Here is an 18,759-nt window from a genome sequence, read left to right as displayed (position 1 = left end):
CTCAAAAAAAAAAAAAAAAAAAAAAAAAAAGCCAATTCTAGGGCCTGAATTGCTGAATCAGAAACTCTGGGGGTAGGATGCAGTGGGCTGTGTTTTAACAAATGCTCCAGGTGATTCTGATGCAGCCTCAAGCTTGAGAAACATGGCTCTAATGCGGCGTGACAGTCATGTCACCTGGAAGTCATTTACTTAATCTTCATCATAACCTACGAGATAGATGCCATTAATGATCTGATTTTACATAGTGATCCATGAGGCATATGGAGGCTATGCAGCTCAGCTAAGGTCACATGTTAGTCAGTGGCTCACGTGGCTCTGAACCCAAGCAACCACACACCTGAGGGGAGGTGAGTTGGAGAGGTAGGCACGCAGGGCCTCACAGGCTAGGGCTTCCCAGATTTTGCTGTGCAAATCATTTGGGGATGTCATTAACATTCAGGTTGGAATTCATAGATCCAGGGTACGGCCTGAGATTCTACATGTCTTAAAAGCCCCCCCCGGTAGGGTGGCCACGCATTCAGGTTTGACTGAGACAGAGGGTTATAGGGCATGGGGCTTTCAGTGCTGTTTTTAATATATATATATATATATATATATATATATACACACACACACACACACACATATTTTTTTTTAGAAACAAGATTTCACTCTGTCTCCCAGGCTGGAGTGCAGTGGCACAATCACGGCTCACTGCAGCCTCAACCTCCTGGCTTCAAGCAACCCTCTCACCTCAGCCTCCTGAGCAGCCGGGATTACAGGCATGTACCACCACACCTGGCTAAGTTTTGTATTTTTAGTAGAGATGGGGTTTCACCATGTTGGCCAGGCTGGTCTCGAACTCCTGACCTCAAGTGATCTGCTCACCTCAGCATCCCAAACTGCTGGGATTATAGGTATGAGCCACAGCCTGCTTTAGAGGCTGAGAGACCGATAAAAAAAAAAGTTGTAACGACCCAGGCAGAAGCCACGGGTGGCCAGAAGATAGAGAGTGGGAGACAATGTAGGGTCTATTTTGGAAGACTGAAGGAAAACCAAGAGGCAAGGATGAATCCTAATATTTCACTTCAGGCTCAAGTTTTTTTTAAAGAGCAAGTTTAGAGGAAAACAAATGAGAGCCAGGAAAGACAGTGAGACATAGAACAAGAGAGAAAGACTCAGGAAAATTATTGAATAGGATGATCTGTGATTTTTTTTTTTTCTGTAGAAAAAAAACTCATTTACCAATTAAAGTATGACCTAGGATTTGTAATGCAGGGGTAGGGTCTATAAAACTTCCCAAACAGCCAAAGTTAGTAAAGAGTTTTGAAGAGTAAATGTGCCTGCTATGGACTGAGGTGTGTCCCTCATCCCCAAAATTCATATGTCAGAGCCCTAACCCCCAAAGGGATGATATTTGGAAAAGGGTCTTTGGGAGGTAATTAGGTTTAGTGGGGTCATGAGGGTGGGGTCCTTGTAATGAGATTAGTGCCCTTATTAGACACCAAAGAGCTTGTCTCTCTCTCTGTCTCCACCTGTATACACCAAAGAAAGGCCATGTGAGGACACAATGAGAAGGCAGCTATCTGCAATCCAAGGAGAGAGCCCTCACCATACTCTGACCGTACCAGAACCTTGATCTTGGACTTCCAGTCTCCAGAACTGTGAGAAATACATTCCTGTTGTTTAAGTCACCCAGTCGATGGAATTTTGTTATGACAGTGCCTGTTAACATGTTCATCTCTTTTGAAAAGCCACCATGCAACATGATGCATTAGACAACTGGTCTTGAGGCAAAAATTAAGGGGCATCGGTAGGACCATGACAAAGATCCAAGCCTTGGGACTGGGGCCCATCCCTCAGGGTTCCAAAGTCTTGACATAAGTGAATGGTATCCAACTCAAGCCCATTCACATCTCAGCTTCCCACCTTGCTGCCTGTTACTCAACCTCTCTGAGCCTCAGTTTCCTTGTCTGTAAAATGAGAATAGTAACATGTCCCTAATGGACTTGTGATCATAACATGAGGTGATGTTTGTAAAATGCCTGACACCTAGCAGTTGTTCCATCATCTCTTTCCCTCTTTCCTCTTCTACATGCAAGATAATTTTATTTCTAACAAGGCAGGAAAAAATCAAAGACTTAAATAAGTGAACTCTCCCAGTAAGTGGTACATGACTCGTGAATTCACATTCATCGTCTCTGACCATGGATACATGACTTGGACTTTGTGTGCCTTGCTGTCCTCTGGAGAATATAGCACCTGCCTTGTAGGGTTATTGTGAGGCATGAATGAGATACATGTGGCATGCTTAGCACCATGTCTGACACACTCAGGGAATGCAAGCAAGTACCATTGCCACTGTTGCTGTTCAGTATGTGGGTCTCTTCAATCCTGCACATTTCTAGGTAATTAGGCCCAAAATGCAAGAGAAATAAAAGAGGTTCAGAGACAGCCAGGAGACACGTGGAGGCCCAATCCTAGGGCAATGGCATGGCAAATAAAAGGGTGCCACACTTGTCTAGATTGCCCTCCACAGCTTTCTCTGGCCAGGTTTTATGCCTCTGTCTCATCTCCACAATTGCACTAGAAGTTCTCCCAGGGCTGAGACCACATTATCCCTTTCTGGAGGCCCAGTTCCACTTCTCCCAACAACTGGGTGCATGTACAGTAAGTGCTTAATAAATATTTGTATTGAGCCTGTTTAGAAGGATCTGTGTCTCATATCTAAGATTTAGCCAAGGATATGCCAGGGCCAGGTCAGGCTCTGATAGTTACTGCTGATGCCAATGACACCCCACAGGCAGTTAGCTTCACAGTGGTGGCAAAGTCCCATCACATGGACTCAGACAGAGCCATGACTCAGATGAACCATCTGTGGTCACAGATATGCCTGTGGGCCCAAATGGGACAGAGACGGGACATTAGTGCTCACAGGCATGGTGCCAAACACTCACATTATCTCATTTAAGACTCACAGCAACCCCATGAAGTCAGGAGGATTATTACCCCCGTTTTATAGATGAGGCAACTAAGAAGCAGAAGTGTAGGTAAGTGACCCACATTTGCACCACTGGAAGATGGCAGAGTGCCAGGGTCACCATTCACACCCTGGACTGACCAACTCCACAGCCATTCCCTTAGCCATAGGGTGAAGGATGTAGATGAACTTTGAGGCTAGAAAATGAGCCCCAAGTATCCCTGCAACGACCAGAGCAACTCAATGGATTCTTTGCTATATAATCTAAAAACTGTCTAGTTAAATAATAATTTCTCTAAAGAACACCTGTTGCTAGTTTCCCAGTTTGCTCTCTGAGAAGGAAGAAGCAGCCCAATTTCCCAGAAAGAGCTCTGGATCTAAACTTTCCTGCCTCCCCTAACAACAAAGGCTGGATTTCCAGTGTCAAGTTGAGGTACGTAGTTGGCTGTGTGGGCTTTATGGCTTTTCAGTCACCTTTCAGAGTAATCTAAAATTTCTAAGCTTGTTTCAAAAGTAATTTTCATTCTGCCTCTTAAAGCTTTTGGCTGCCCCCAGGCCATATGTTAGAGGACAAGAGATGTCAGAAGACTAACATCTGTTAGATCTTTCCCAACAGTGTGGCAATGACATCATATGCTTCTTTTAGATAATTTGCACATTATCAGACTAATTTTCAGATTATCTAATCAGCAGACATTACCCTTAATCAACATGGTTCTCCCCTTTCGGCTCTGCAGAGTACAATATGCCCTCCAAAGGCATGCTAGAGCTGGGGCTTTTTTTTCTCTCAACAGAGATGAAAAGCCTAACTTTGCACCAGGCACACCATCCTTGCTCAAAAGGCTGAGATCTCCAGGAACCTAGGACAACCCAACTTCAATTCCACAGACTTGAAAAATAAGCTTGAAATAAATTTTATGGACTCTTTTTTTTTTTAATTTCCCTCTTAGGAGCTCTGAGTATGCTATAGAGAGTATGTTATATTTACTTATGCTTTTAAATAAAAGAGACACAACATATAACAATAAGACTCCAAACAGATGTTTTTACAAGTTATTTGTCCTTGCCTTCTAGTAATTGCTACACTGGCTTCCCACTGTCTATAGGATAAAGACTACACAGAGGGGCATAGAAGACGCTTCCCATCGTGGCCCCTGACTACATTTCCCTCTTTCCTCCGCATCCCCTCAATCCAACATTACTATCAGACCCAATGACTTCCAATTGTCCGAACGTGCCATGCTATTTCATACCTGCCTGCCTTCATGTACAGTTCTCTCTACCTGGGAAGCCCTCTCCCTCCTAAGAAATTCTTTCTCACTCTCCAAGAGCTAACTTGAACGTCACCTCTTCAGTGAAGCCTTTGCAAACCCCCAGTGCAGTGGTCCTAAAGCTTTAGTGTGCACCAGAATGCCCTGGAGAGCTTTGTAAAACCCAGACTGCTGGCCTCCATCCTTGGAGTCTGTTTCAGGACATCCAGTAGAACCTGAGAATCTACATTTTCAACCGGGTCCCAAGTGATGCTAATGCCACACTTGGAACACCACTGCCCTAAGGCATAGAAAGTACCCTGTGCCCTTGAGTCCTGAACTCCGTCACAGTTCTGTACACACCCCATTGCACACTCCCACTCAAGACTGTGAGCTCGGCCGGGCGCGGTGGCTCAAGCCTGTAATCCCAGCACTTTGGGAGGCCGAGACGGGTGGATCACGAGGTCAGAAGATCGAGACCATCCTGGCTAACACGGTGAAACCCTGTCTCTACTAAAAAATACAAAAAACTAGCCGGGCGAGGTGGCGGGCCTGTAGTCCCAGGTACTCGGGAGGCTGAGGCAGGAGAATGGCGTGAACCCGGGAGGCAGAGCTTGCAGTGAGCTGAGATTGCGCCACTGCACTCCAGCCTGGGTGACAGAGTGAGACTCCGTCTCAAAAAAAAAAAAAAAAAGACTGTGAGCTCAAAGACAGGGCTGAGTCCTCTTTATGCCTGTCCTCCCTAGTCCCAGCATATAGACAATATTCAATACGTGGTTATTACATGGATGGGTGGATGGATGGATGGATGGACGGATGGGATGGATGGGTGGATGGATGGGTGGATGGATGGATGACGTATGCACGGATGGATGGATGCATGGATGGATTAGACTGAATTTATTTATACAGCTTTTCATCCAGGCCCAGGACTTCATAAATGTCTATCCTCATTCCAAAAATTAACTTGAAAACATCATCGATAATCATTTCCCACTGTGCAGAGAAGGCAAAAAGTTCAGAAGTTAACATCACGAGCCTATGTTAAGGGGGTTTTGAATTCTAGTCCAGAGTTCTTTCTGCTACTCTACCCCGCTGGGGGTCCCTACCAAGGCTGCATTGAAGGAGTCACAATGGTATGCTTCTGAGTGCATCTTTCAGAGTCCTATCCTCCCCGGCTGCGCTCCTTTTATTCATGTATGTGTACATCTGTGTGTAGGGGTGTGTGTGTGTGTGTGTGTGTGTACATACGCATGTGCACACACACAGTCATTTATTTCATTTGCAAAAGTAGATGAAGTTGGTAAAACAAATGGAGGGAGAAGAGGCATCCAGCCGCATGGAGGGAGAGGGTGGGATGCAGCCCACATGCAGAGAACACCATCAGAAAAGCACTATTTCCCAAAGGGGAGTGCTTGAGCTCCAAGCCACCCTGGCTTCCTGTAGTTGAGGCAGAGAGGCAAGGGCACACAGGAAAGGGGACGAATGTACAGGAAACACAAGAAATGTATACTCAGGAGAAAATGAGAGACTAAGGGAGAAACAAAGGCGCGAGAGCATCAGCTTGGGGGCCAGGCGATCAGGAGCGGCAGTGGATTGCTGAGCTTGCAGCCCTGGCAGCAAGGGCTGGGGCAGGGAAGGTCAGGGCCAGCTCCAGCAGGCCACTCTGCTCTTTCAGCAGCAGCAGCAGGCGCGGGATGAGCCATGGGCTCTGCTGAAGACACAGTTGGGGGGCGATAGAGCAAGCGACAGCAGGAGGACCAAAGTCAAAAGGTCGCTACTGCTGCAGGTGGTGCGAGCCCAGCTGCCCTTGGCCCTGCAAACCCCTGTGTCTGTAAGGCTGTTTTTCCATTACGCCTCTGCTCACATGCAGCTTGGGTCACCCTGCAGCTCTGCTAAAGGGGGAAAAAGTCAGCATTTCACTTCACTGGTGTCCAGACCTTCTCCTGGGGGAGCCACAGATTAGCCTCTTGGATTAAGCTCTCCTACCTGCCCCTCCCCTCCAAAAGCCTCACCAAGGGAGGATCACGAAGCTGAGACCTTAGGATGCTGCCGAGCTGTCACATCCAATTCAGCACACAGCCCCAGTGGCATTTAGGGGCAGGATGGATGGAAGCCACCCTCTACCCCCAAACAGTGGCAGCAGCTAATGACTGGGTATTAATGATGCCGGCAATTAGTGCTCACAAGAAAATAGTCGGGGGCTGCTCACCAGGGGAATGTGGGAGGGAGCAGAGCATACATTCGGGGCGGCAAGCAAGTCGGCGGCCTGTGTGGTGCAGAGAACCTGGGATGAGCAGCTGCCTCATCGGTTTGTCCAGAGAAATTAGGGACGGGGGAAAGGACGGTTTCTGCAGGCACTAAAGGCCTTTCTGCTGTACCCTCCCCACTAGCAAAACTGGGTTAATCACTGAGTTTTCGAGGAGGGCGCTGTGAGATGTCATTAAAAAGGTATTTGTGAGGGTTCTGGAAACCTCTTCATGTGGGGAGGCCCCGGATCCGCCTGGGAACACCTATTATTTTCTAGGAGATTTTAAACCCTTGGCCAGCCAAATGATCCTTTTTGAAGAACCCACTTTCTCATAAGCAGGGTGAGAAAGAGAAAAGGGTGAGGGGGAGTTGGAGTGCGTGCCGCGCACTGACAAGCCCACAGAGGTGAGAACAAGCCACCATGAGATTTCGCAGGCAGACATCTCCACATAGGGCGAGGGAGACACGCACAGCTTCCTTCCCAAGCAAGGCTGTGTGGCCTCAAGGGGAGGACACAAGAAGGCCAAACACCCCCGCCCACGAAGGAGCGTGAGGAGATCCACAGCCGAGTGCTGGTCTCAGAAGTCAGCCAACTCTGAGGGGATCACAGGGATCGCTGGGGAGACTGAATCCTTCTACTTAGAGTCTGCAGCACACCTCCCCGTGCAGCCACAAACACCAGGCACGTGGACACATGCACACACACACACACATATGCACACGCACACACACACATGCACACGCACACACACACATGCACACACGCAACACGCACAAATGCACGCACACATATGCACAAACGCGCACATCCACAAGCACACACGTGCACAAACAACACGTGCACACACACGCACACACACAAGCAAACGGCACGCACACACGCACACAACACACACGCACACGTAAGCACACACACACACAACATGGACACACATGCACATATACGCACACATGCACGCACACACAACACACATGCACACGCACGCGCGCACACACGTACACACGCACACATGCCCACACGTGCACACGTACACACAAATGTGCACACACACAAGCACACATGTGCACAAACAACACGTGCACACACATGCACACACACAAGCAAACAGCACGCACACACGTAACACGCGCACACATGCGCACACACGTACACACCCACACACACGCACACACATGCATAGACACACACACACCGCACTCATAATGAGGCTACAGGAGAACCAAGGAAAATGAGACACAGACAAGAAGCATTCCAAACCCCAGGGCATGAATAAAGGAACAAAATGGCCTGACATTTGAGAAGAGATATAAGGAGATAAGCTAGCATAGGAGAGTGAGAAATAAGGCCACCAAGCAAATAAACACTTGAGAGAGCGCAACAATGTCAAAGAAACGCTTTTCAGGGAGCAACCAAAATCAAAGAAGATTCTTCTCAGCCTCCTCGTGGTAGGAGACAACAGTTCCGTGTGACCTCTTGGTCACTTGGACCAGGGAAAAGAGGAGAGACAGGGAAATGCAAGTATCGGCTGCCTCAGTACAGGTCAGTATCTTTTCCTTTTTGAAAGACAAGGGTGACTGGACCAAGGAAAACTCTTCCCAGAGAGAAGGTCTTAGTGTTGGAGCTCCTCAGTCCCTGGCAAGGAGAGGCGGGCAAGGCTCGGGGGGGCGCCTCCTGCTCTGCTGTTCAGGTTCTGTCCAGGTGACCACAGCAGGTGAGAAAGCAAGGGTCTGTCGCACTAAAGGTTTGGAAGTGAGCAAAAATTCAAGAAGGTGCTGAAGGCTGAATTGCATCCCCTCCCCACTCCCAAATTCCTATGTTGAAAGCGTAACCCATGGTACCTCAGACTGTGACTTGGTTTGGAGATAGGGTCCTTAAAGAGGCATTTAAAGAGATAAAGTTAAAATGGGCTTGTTAGGATAGACCCTAATATCCAATCTGACGTGGGTCGGGCACGGCGGCTCACGCCTATAATCCCAACCCTTTGGGAGGCTGAGGCGGGTGGATCACGAGGTCAAGAGATTGAGACCATCCTGGCCAACATGGTGAAACCCTGTCTGTATTAAAAATACAAAAATTAGCTAGGGGTAATGGTGCGTGCCTATCGTCCCAACTACTCGAGAGGCTGAGGCAGGAGAATTGCTTGAACCTGGCAGAGGTTGCAGTGGGCCAAGATCACACCACTGCACTCCAGCCTGGTAACAGAGAAAGACTCCATCTCAAAAAAAAAAAAAAAAAAAAAAAGATGAGGAAACGTGGACATAAAAGCAGACGCCAGAGCACACATGCACAGAGGGACAACTGTGTGAGGGGACAGGAGAAGGCAGCATCTGCAAGCCAAGGAGAGGAAAACAACCCTGCCAGCACCGTGACCTTAGACCTCCAGCCTCCAGAACCGTGAGAAAATTAATTTCTGTGGTTTAAGTCACTCCGTCTCTGGGGTTTTCTTATAAGAACCCTAGCAAATCCATAAAGAAGGCAATGTTACAAGGGGAAAGTGGGGTGGAGGTTAAGGGAGACCCCACACTAATCCGAAGAATGACCTTGGCCACAGGTGTGTTCATTATTTCAAATGTTTGGTGGAAGTGGCCAGTGGACGTCAGTTGACTAAGTCGATGGCTAACACGCATCCTCTAATCTTAGATTCTGAGTACTTTTAAAGGTCTGATCCCTTTCCTTGCATTGAGTTGTTCACTTTCAGAATCCCTACCACCAAATCTTCTGAACAAAATTAAATACACATGGCCTGTCCATGAATATTCTTCACTGAGAGAGCTCAGTGTGGCCCGCATCTTCGAGCAGGCTCTAAAGATTCCATTATCCCATTTCTATGTTGAGATTTCTGCAGGCCCAGAGACCACATGGGATATTGTAGAGGAAAGTCAAGTGGAAAATGCTAAGCCCTTTTGGATTCCCTAATTCATAATTGGAAGTTGAGGTAGGAAAGCACAGAAATGGAAACACAAATCTTCAGGATCACTTTGGGTCTGGAGAGCCCAACATCCCAAACAACAAATCCACCCAGATCACATTTGCCATTTGAATGCTGAAGCAAAGAACATGGGGTCTCCAGGCAGCGTTTCTAAGGTAGGAGAGCCCTGTACCAAAATGTGATCCCCTCCCCTCTACAACAAAACCACACCAATAGATAAGAATACTCTAAGGCTCTTAGTGGCCAAGCAGGCATTTCGAATGTCTGTCTGAACTGATACACCCATGACCTATGCCCAACCCAGTCTGAGTGGCTCTTGAGGAGCTGAGGGAAAAGAGTTGTAGGTCTGGCATCTGACAGTGGCCAGGTAAGGACTTTCTCTTCTGCTTAACACCTTCCTTCCTCTGGGAGCAGAGCAGGGTGTGTGAGCCCAGCCCTGCTATTGTTGGGCTGAGCTGCAGGGGCAGCTGACTGGCTGGCTGAAAGGGCCAATGCACTACAGCACATTGAGACCACTCAAAGTTTGCTACCAGAAGATGCCAGCGCAGCAGTGAGAAAAAGGAACAAGGAACGCTCCCCAGCCTGCCTAACCCACTTCTTCACTGCCCCAACCTAACAAGTAGGCACTCACGCCTGTGATTCTCATTTCTGTGGTTGGGTGGGGACCGAGTCTCCTGGTCTTGAGCTTCATCCCCCTCCTCGCTGGCCAGGTGAGTGTGAGCATAGTGGTAGCTGAGCCCCGGTCGGTTCTTGTAGCGCTTGCCACAGACTAGAGAGGAAAAGAGGAAAAAAGGGAGAAAGGCAAATATTAGCAACCTGTGCAGCCACCGCTATCATTCTCCCAGACAGTGACCCCATCCATCCACCCCAGAGCCAGGCTTCCCTTAAAACTGTCTCCCATCCTAACACCCCTTTCCCCCACCCAACAGAACCAACACCCTTATAACAACTCAGCTCATGGAAAGAAAAACTGTAAAAGTAAAACGAGGTTAAGAGCTGCGTGAGCACTCCACTGTTTCTAGCTGTGAGACCCAGGGCAAGTCACTTGACCTCCCTGTGCCTCAGTTTCTTCAGAGATAAAATGGGAATACTAACAGTACTTACCTCACAGGATTATTGTGATAAGTTTATCTCTATGCAAAGTACTTAAAACAGTGTCAGGCATGTTGTAAGGGTAATTGTTATAATGTTGAATTCAAAGGACACTGGGAATCTACCCAATCCAACATCCCATGACACAGATGAGGCAAGTGAGACCCAGCAACGCCAAGTGACTTGCCCAGGAACACACAGCTAGTGTGGCAGAGCCACCAGAATCCATGTCTCCTGGGTTCCTGTGCACTGTCCCTTCCACCACCCCATGGTTGGCCTCTGCAAGAAATAGAAAAGTTTTATCTGGATAATACTTCTGATGTCTCACCCAGTGATTTTGTGCCAGAAACACATGCTCCACTTCCACCATGAACGCCATGGAGTTAAAGCATCCTTAGTGAGTGCAGTCACCAAGAGCTGGTGCTCCTGATGCCCTAGGGCAGCCAAATCTGTAAAAGGTGCTCTCACAAGTACTACCTCTCAAATGGGGCAATTTGAGCCAAGGGCAGCGAGCAATCAAAATGTGCCTTCTTGGAGCCAAGAAGAAAGGGCAGCAGTTCTGTTGGTTAGATGCTCAGTTCCTGGGAAGCAGAAATCTGGCTAAATGGCTCAAGGTCACACTACCACCCTCAGCCTCCCCACGTACAGTTGATTATCTCAGCCCCCAGGGGGACGGCATTGCTGGTAGCAGAAACCTCGAAGAGTCTTCCCAGTGAAACGTCCATGCCAACCTTCTATGCTTGCCCCCCAGCCTGGGTCCCCATCACAGCCAACCAAACTGCTCTGCTGGAGTGCTTGAAAGTTACAAATTCTAAAAGACTTCTCCCTTGGGCTGACATGACCGAGTCATACAAGGAAGCATAAATGCTTCACAAGGTGGGAAGAGCACAACTTCAGCAGCAGGCCTGGGTTCAAATCCCAGTTCCAGCTGCTGAGGTTCACTGGCTGTGTGGTCCTGAGAGTATAGAGAAATGCTGTTATCCAGTCATCTTCTCCAATGATATTATTCTGATAATTATTACTTCTGATAGAGTTACTTCCGATATTACTTATTACTTCTGATAGAGTTTCTCTTCCTACCAGATTCTCTTGGAGTTTTTCAGTAGACAAACATTGGCCAAGATAATGTCATCTCTTCTTCCCCATATTTACAGAAACTGTTTGATCATAGCTTAGATCATTTGTAAGAACCACCAAAACAATATTTTTAAATGGCAAAAGCAAGCATTTCCAATGTTAACGAAGGCAGATCTAGTGTTTCACTGTTTAGAATGATGTATCTGGCTAATTTTTAGTCTTTACCACATTTAAGTAGTTCCTCTTATTCCTGTTATAGAGTTTTATTATAGGAGAATTCTAGCAACTACCCTTTCAGCATCTACTATAATATGACTCTCCTTTAGTTTGTTGATAAGGTAAATTACGTTGATTTCCTAATATTTCTTATTATTGAACCATTCTTGAATTCCTAGAATGCACTCCATTTGGTCAGAGTATATTGTTTATTTGATATACTGCTGCATTCTGTTTTCTAATATTGCATCTTGAATCTGTGCTAAGACTTGAGCTCGATCTATAATTTTGGGACTATCTTTTATTAGGTTTCAATTTTATGGTCATGTTGATTTCTAAAAATGAATTGAGTTTTGCTGCATGATTTGGACAAGCTGTAGCTCTGTGCCTTTTCTTTTATCTGAAAATGAGGATAACAGTACTTACCTTGAAGGATGGGTAAAGGGATTATAAATAGCATTTGTAAAGCAGTTCTCTCAATACCCAGCATAATAGATGCTCAGTAAATGGTAAATGAGGGGCAAGGGCTGTCAGCATTTTTTGCTGCATCTTAAGTACTGGACCTTCCTGAAAAGAGGGACTTTGACCCTTGCCTCATATTATAAAGTCTGGCAATTGGTTGGACTTCCTTGATAAGACAAGAGGAGAGTCTGAAATTCAAGTTGGTGACCTAGTGACTATAAATTCAAGGCCCAATGTTTAGCTCCCACTTATAAGTGAGAACATACGGTATTTGATTTTCTATTTCTGCATTAATTCACTTAGGATAATGGTCTCCAGCTGCATCCATATTGCAAAGGACATGATTTTGTTCTTTTTTATGGCTGTGTAATATTCCATGGAATATACTAAACACTGGGTACACACAGACATGAAGATGGAAATGACAGACACTGGGGGCTCCAAAAGAGGGAAGGGAAGGGAAGGAAGGGGACAAGGCTGGAAAAACTACCGGCTGGGTACTATGTTCAGAATTTGGGTGACAGGTTTAATAGAAGCCCAAACCTTAGCATTATGTAATATATGCATGTAACAAACCTGAATCTAAAAAAAAAAAAATTAAAATAAATAGGCCTATCATTGGCTACTTACATTCATATATTCTCTCTTCCACTCTCTCATAAATATTGTAAAAAAACAAAATTAAAATAAAATAAAAGAGTACTATGCATCTCAATTCCATGTGACTCAGGAAGCCGGACCCAAAGAGGCCCCTGAGGTGCACTGTGGATCTGCTCGTGGCTTTTTCTATTTCGCTTTTTGGATAATCTGAAGTTAATACACAGCAAATTATGGGGTCATTGCATATAAATCCATTTAGTCGCCAAGCATACTGTTAGTAAGGAATAAATGTTTACTAAAAGTAATGATAATGATATCAGTATTTACACAAAGAGGCCTCAGCCGCCTCTGCAGATCCCCAATATAAACTCACAGCATTTCACTTGTGCCATTTTGTTATGTCAATCATCACTGTTGCTTAATTACACAATTTCAGGATCTTAATGGTCATTCGATCTATCTAGAGAAGTGTTTTATTCCCACCAACTCTAGAAGGCCTGTTCTGGACAACTCCATTGATAGGGAACTCACTACCATTCAGAGCAGGCGTTTCTCCTTTAGACTCCCTGAATTACAGCTATGTCTGCACTGCAGGACCTCTCTTAAGGACAATTTCATATCAATTTCATCTTGATATCAACAACTCCACCTCATATGTTGACATATACATACTACACATTAAAACATATTTGTTGAGTGGCTCATGAATGAATACAGAACCACTTTGTGGGAAGGCCAGGAGATGGGGGAAGAGGCAAGCTTGTAGAATCTAATACTTCTACCCACATTAAGCTCAGACTAATTGTTCTTAAAAATCTACAAAACCAAACCTAAGCAAAAATATCCTTCCCCAACATGGTAGAAAGTAATAATGTTTAGAGCAAATCCTTTTGCTAGAACAGAGATTCTCAGACAGTGGTCCCCAGACCAGCACCATCTACACCTCCTGGCAACCTGTTAGAGATGCAAACTCTTGGGCTCCACCCCAGACCGACTGAATCAGAAACTCTGGGGGTGGGGCCCAGTGATCTAGATTTTTAAAAGCCCTCTAGGTGATTCTGATGCACACTAAAGTTTGAGAACACTGGGCTAGAAGGCTGGGTCTATTTAGGCTTGACTCCACCCACCCTACGTCCCCATGCCCTTCTTGATGGATGACCATGGCAGGCAGGGGCAGGACAGGCAGCCTTGAGACCTTCGTTCAGTTATTAACAGAATCAGGACCCAACAGTACATGGAGGTCCCAGAAGCCAGACTTCTTCACGAAGAACCCTCTGGTTGGAGCTCCATTTTTAACCAGGTATTTGTACCATGTCATTCTTCCATCACCAGGTCTTCAATTCAAGAAATATTTATTAGTCACCTAATATGTGCCCCACCCTCTGCCACAAGAAGGACAAAAATGAACAAGCCCCAGACCCCTCCATGGAGGAGGTCGCAGTCTAGCAGCGATCTGCATATAAACAAGCCAGAGGGAGGTGGGTTGAATACAGTGAGTCCGTGCCAGGCAAAGAGGGACATCAAAGAGGGGCCAGGAAACTGGCTTGAGCGAGTGGGGTACGGCTTCCCAGAGTAGGAGCCCCTGACATGAGCAGGACTTCAGCAGACAAAGGGGGCCCAAAGCACATGCAGTCATCACCTCTGCAAGCTGCGAGAAGTCTAACCAAGTTGAAGAGGTGGAGCGGTGGGGGTGGATGTGAGGAAGACTAACAGGAGAGGAAGCTGAGCAGGGCTTTATCCCGACGATGGGGCAGCCAGGGGAGGATTCTATCCTGAGGACCGAGGCTGAGGCAGGAGAATGGCGTGAACCCAGGAGGCGGAGCTTGCAGTGAGCCGAGATCGCGCCACTGCACTCCAGCCTGGGCAACAGCGTGACACTCCGTCTCAAAAAAAAAAAAAAAAAAAAAAAAAAAAAGAAATACTGCTTAAGATTGTAGGGCAGAATACGGATTTGAAGGTGGCGAGGGGCTATTTCGATTGTTTATCTGTGAAACAATGAGGACTTGTGCATGGAGAGGCAAAATGGGGTGGGAGAAGGCTTAACAAGAGAACCTGGTGGAAGAGGGAGTGAGTAAGAAAGCAAAGAGGAACCCAGAAAGACTAACATGGCCTTCCTGGCCATGCCCCACCCAGCCCCATCCACCTCTCCAGCCTCTTCTGACACCATATTCTGCCTCCTGTGCGGCCCTCCTGCTTGTTGGCCTTTTCACTTATTATAGATTTCTCTTCCCACCACAGAGTCTTCACACAAGCTCTTTCCTCTGCCTAGACTGTCCCCATCCCCAATTTGCCTGATTAAGGTCTAATCATCCCTCTGATCTCAGCTCAAAAGTCCTCCCCCAGGGAAGTCTTTCCAATCAAAATTACAACCTTAGTTTTTTGCCTTCCTAGGACTAATCACGTGTCAGTACAGACAATCCACAATTTACAATGGTTTGACTTTTGATTTTTCAGCTTTATAATGGTGTGAAAGCAATACACATTCAGTAGAAACCATACCTTAAGGATCTATACAACTGTTCTGTTTTTCAGTACAGTATTCAATAAATTACATGAGATATTCAATGCTTTATTATAAAATAGGCTTTGTGTTAGATGATGTTGGCCAACTGTAGGATAATGTACATGTTCAAAGTAGGCTAGGGCTGGGGGCAGTGGCTCACACCTGTAATACCAGCACTTTGTGGGGGCCAAGGTGGGAGGATCCCTTGAGCCCAGGAGTTGAAGACCAGCCTAGCCAACATGGTGAAACCCCGTCTCTACAAAAAATACAAAAATTAGCCACGTTTGGTGGTGCACACCTGTAGTCCCAGCTACTCAGGAGGCTGTGGTGGGAAGATCACTTGAGCCCAGGAAGCAGAGGTTGCAGCGAGCTGAGATCACACCACAGCACTCTAGCCTGGGTGACAGAGCAAGACCCTGTCTCAAAAAAATAAAATAAAGATGTAGGCTAGGCTACGCTATGGTTTAGTAGGTTTGGTAGATTAGGTGTATGACATGCATTTTCGACTTAGAATATTTTCAACTCATGATAGGTTTGCCAGGACATAGCCCCACTGTAAGTGGACGAGCACCTGTAGGCGTCTCTCTCACTGGCAGCAAGCATGGCAGGTCCTGTGTGTCCACAGGCGCTGTGTCCTGATAACCAGCACAGGGCCTCACTTGAGGCAGGTGACCAATGTCAGCTACGGAAAGCAAAGAAGATGCCCATGTTTCTGACGTGGGCAACTGGGTAGAAGGATGAAGGAGGAAAACAGATTTAAAGAAGGAAGAGAATGAGTTGAATTTACCTGAAGCTTGGGAAAGAGATGTAGATTTTGGAGCTGGTAGGGTGGCAATGGATGTTATAAGTATGGGAAAAAGTGTCAAGAAGAGATTGTGGAGAGAGAAAAGAGAGGCACCTACACAGGATAGAACTCAGAAAACACCAGGATTGTAAGAGACTGGTGAAGAAAGAGAAACTGATTTTTTTTTATTATTATTATTTGTTTAGAAAGGATTGAGTGTGGTGACTCACTCTTATAATCCCAGCACTTTGGGAGGCTGAGGCAGGAGGATCACTTGAGGACAGAAGTTCAACACCCACCTGGGCAACATAGAAAGGCCCCATCTTTGCAAAAAATAATTCAAAATTAGCCAGGTATGGTGGCATGCTCCTGTAGTCCCAGCTACTTAGGAGGCTGAGGTGGGAGGATCACTTGAGCCCAGGAGGTTGAGGCTGCAGTGAGCCATGATTGTGCCACTGCACTCCAGCCTGGGTGACAGAGATTCTGTCTCAAAAATAAAAATAAAAAAATTAAAAAAATTTAATAATTGTTAAGAAACATAAGCCAAAGGAATAGGAGGGTTTCAAGACGACAGTAACAATGACACCACCCGTCACAGCTCCTGCCAGCAGCTGCTGAGTGTTTACCATGGACCAGGCCCACTCCAAGTGCTTCAAGTAAATTGACTCACAGCAACCTCCATCCCCATTTTAAAGAAGGATGAGGAGATTCTGCACCGAGGCAGAGCCACAGTCATAAATTAGATGCCTGAGAAGGGTCAAGAAGGTTGGAGACTAAGAAGAGACCACTGGATTTGGAAATTGGGAAGTTGCCTTAACAAGAAGAGAATCCGCAAAGTCGAGGAGCACAACTGCAGGGTGCTCCGAGAAATGAGGAAGTGCTGATGGGGCCAGCTGTGGGAGGAGGAAAGACGGAGGTTGGTGGGTGGAGGGGAGCTTAGGATCAGGGGAGACTGGGGTGGAGCCTGTGTTTTACTAGGCTATTCTGACTCCCAAGTCTTAGTCCTTGGAATGATTTCATCGTAGGGGCAAGAGGAAGAGTGAAGACTTCCAAGATTTGTTTTGGTTGGATTGCATCAGGATCAAACTGCTTCATTACAATGGAAAGAAACGTCTTGAAATCCTGCTTTGACTGGCTTAGAAAAGCCAGCACTGTCTCTCCTTCTGTGTTTAATCATGTCTTCCTGTCACTGCAAGCACCATGGGCCAGCTTCGTGAGCCTGTGACCTGTGTGTCCAGACAGGGCCCAAGTTTGGAAAGGCCCCACACTTGGTTTAATGCCCTGCTGTTGCCATCTTGAAATTCTTAATATTTGTTGAAAAGGGGCCCCCACATTTTCATTTAGCAGCTGACCCTACAAATCACGTAGCCGGTTCTAGAAGCCTGTTGGGTTCAGAGTGGAGATCTGGGACTAAGTTACTCCAAATAGCTGACCTGATAGTCTGAGAGCTGCCAAGGTGAATCTGGGTCCCAACCAGCACTGAGTCAGGCATAAAATTCCCTTCTGAGATAACCTTGAAAGTCTGGCCAGAGTGGTTAGCCACTCAGTAGTCATCATCTCAGTGCCATCAACCACCCAGGCCTGGCTTCAGGCTCTGCCCTCAGAGAGGCAGAATCTGCAGCAGGTAAGTGGGCAGGCTGGATCTGAACTGCCTGGGTTCAAGTCCCAGGTCTGCTGTTGACTGTGTGATCTTGGGCAAGTTACTAATCCTCTCTGTGCCTCAGCATCCTCTCCGTAAAACAAGGTGGATCATGACAGCACACCTGCTCCCCGCAGTGAGACCCATATGAGAGAAGGCATTTAAAACAAAGCCCAGCTCATAGGGAGTCGCGGCTGTTCTCAGCTGCCCTCATCACCACTGCTGTCAAAGTGGCCCAACAAAGAGGATAAACCCCAAAGTGGGGAGTTATTTCTCCTCTGAAGTCTGGAGTGGAATAGCAAGGAAAAGAGGGTGGGAAAAGAAACATTTTGAAAATAAAGTACTGGAACCATCTGCTCTCCTTTTATCATGTTGGCATTCTCACTCTGGAAATATCTGTCGTGCAGAATCAGCCTGAGCTCCCAGGGGCGCTGAAGCAGCAGAGAGGGCTATGCCCCGTCTTCCCACTCCAGTCTCCTTCCCCGGAGGCAAGCGCTTTTGCATCATGCACCTCTGAAGCCACCACCCCTGGGACCAGTCGGCCCTGCCTGTGTACGACCTAAGGTCCTTCTTTTCACCTTGGCAAGCGTGCACCTGGAGTTTGTGTTCCTGGCACGGTGCACATGGAGAGCAGTGGCTGTGACAATAAGGGAGGTCCAGCTTGCCTTCTCTCTCTCCTTCCCCCTGGGGCAGATCCATCTGTCAAGCTGCAGAAGGAGTGTTTGCCCACTTCCCAATCCAGAACTGGATTCTGCATGCAGGACCTCCTGTCTGGAGTTACGGATGCCTTCAGTGCTGCTCCCAAATATTTATTGCACACCCCTGCCCCCTTCAATCCTACCCCACTCGCTCCTAGTCTGGGCGGGGGTCGGGGGGAGTCGGGAGGAGGAGGAATCGGGGCAGCTTGTGTGAACAAAGCCACTGCAGCAGACAGCAGAATCCTTCCTGCCGGGGAGAAGCGGCCGCCTTCCCCACTGATAACTTAATGACTCTGGCA

General features: G+C 47.0%; 1 protein-coding gene across 2 annotated transcripts in view; it reads right to left on the bottom strand.

Annotated features, from left to right (window-relative positions):
• The window catches only part of DPF3 (double PHD fingers 3), a 278,067-nt gene that overhangs the window by 65,313 nt on the left and 193,995 nt on the right, over positions 1-18,759 (bottom strand). For both annotated transcript variants that reach the window (XR_007727553.1, XM_050798846.1), the window contains exon 7: positions 10,021-10,158. Coding sequence is in view for 1 of the 2 variants with exons in the window: in XM_050798846.1 (XP_050654803.1) it covers positions 10,021-10,158 (138 nt within the window). In the remaining variant the exon portion in view is untranslated. The remainder of the gene's footprint in view (positions 1-10,020; positions 10,159-18,759) is intronic.

This window comes from Macaca thibetana, chromosome 7, assembly GCF_024542745.1.
Source record: "Macaca thibetana thibetana isolate TM-01 chromosome 7, ASM2454274v1, whole genome shotgun sequence".
In the NCBI taxonomy this organism is placed as follows: domain Eukaryota; kingdom Metazoa; phylum Chordata; class Mammalia; order Primates; family Cercopithecidae; genus Macaca; species Macaca thibetana.
This window is presented reverse-complemented; position numbering and strand designations above follow the sequence as displayed.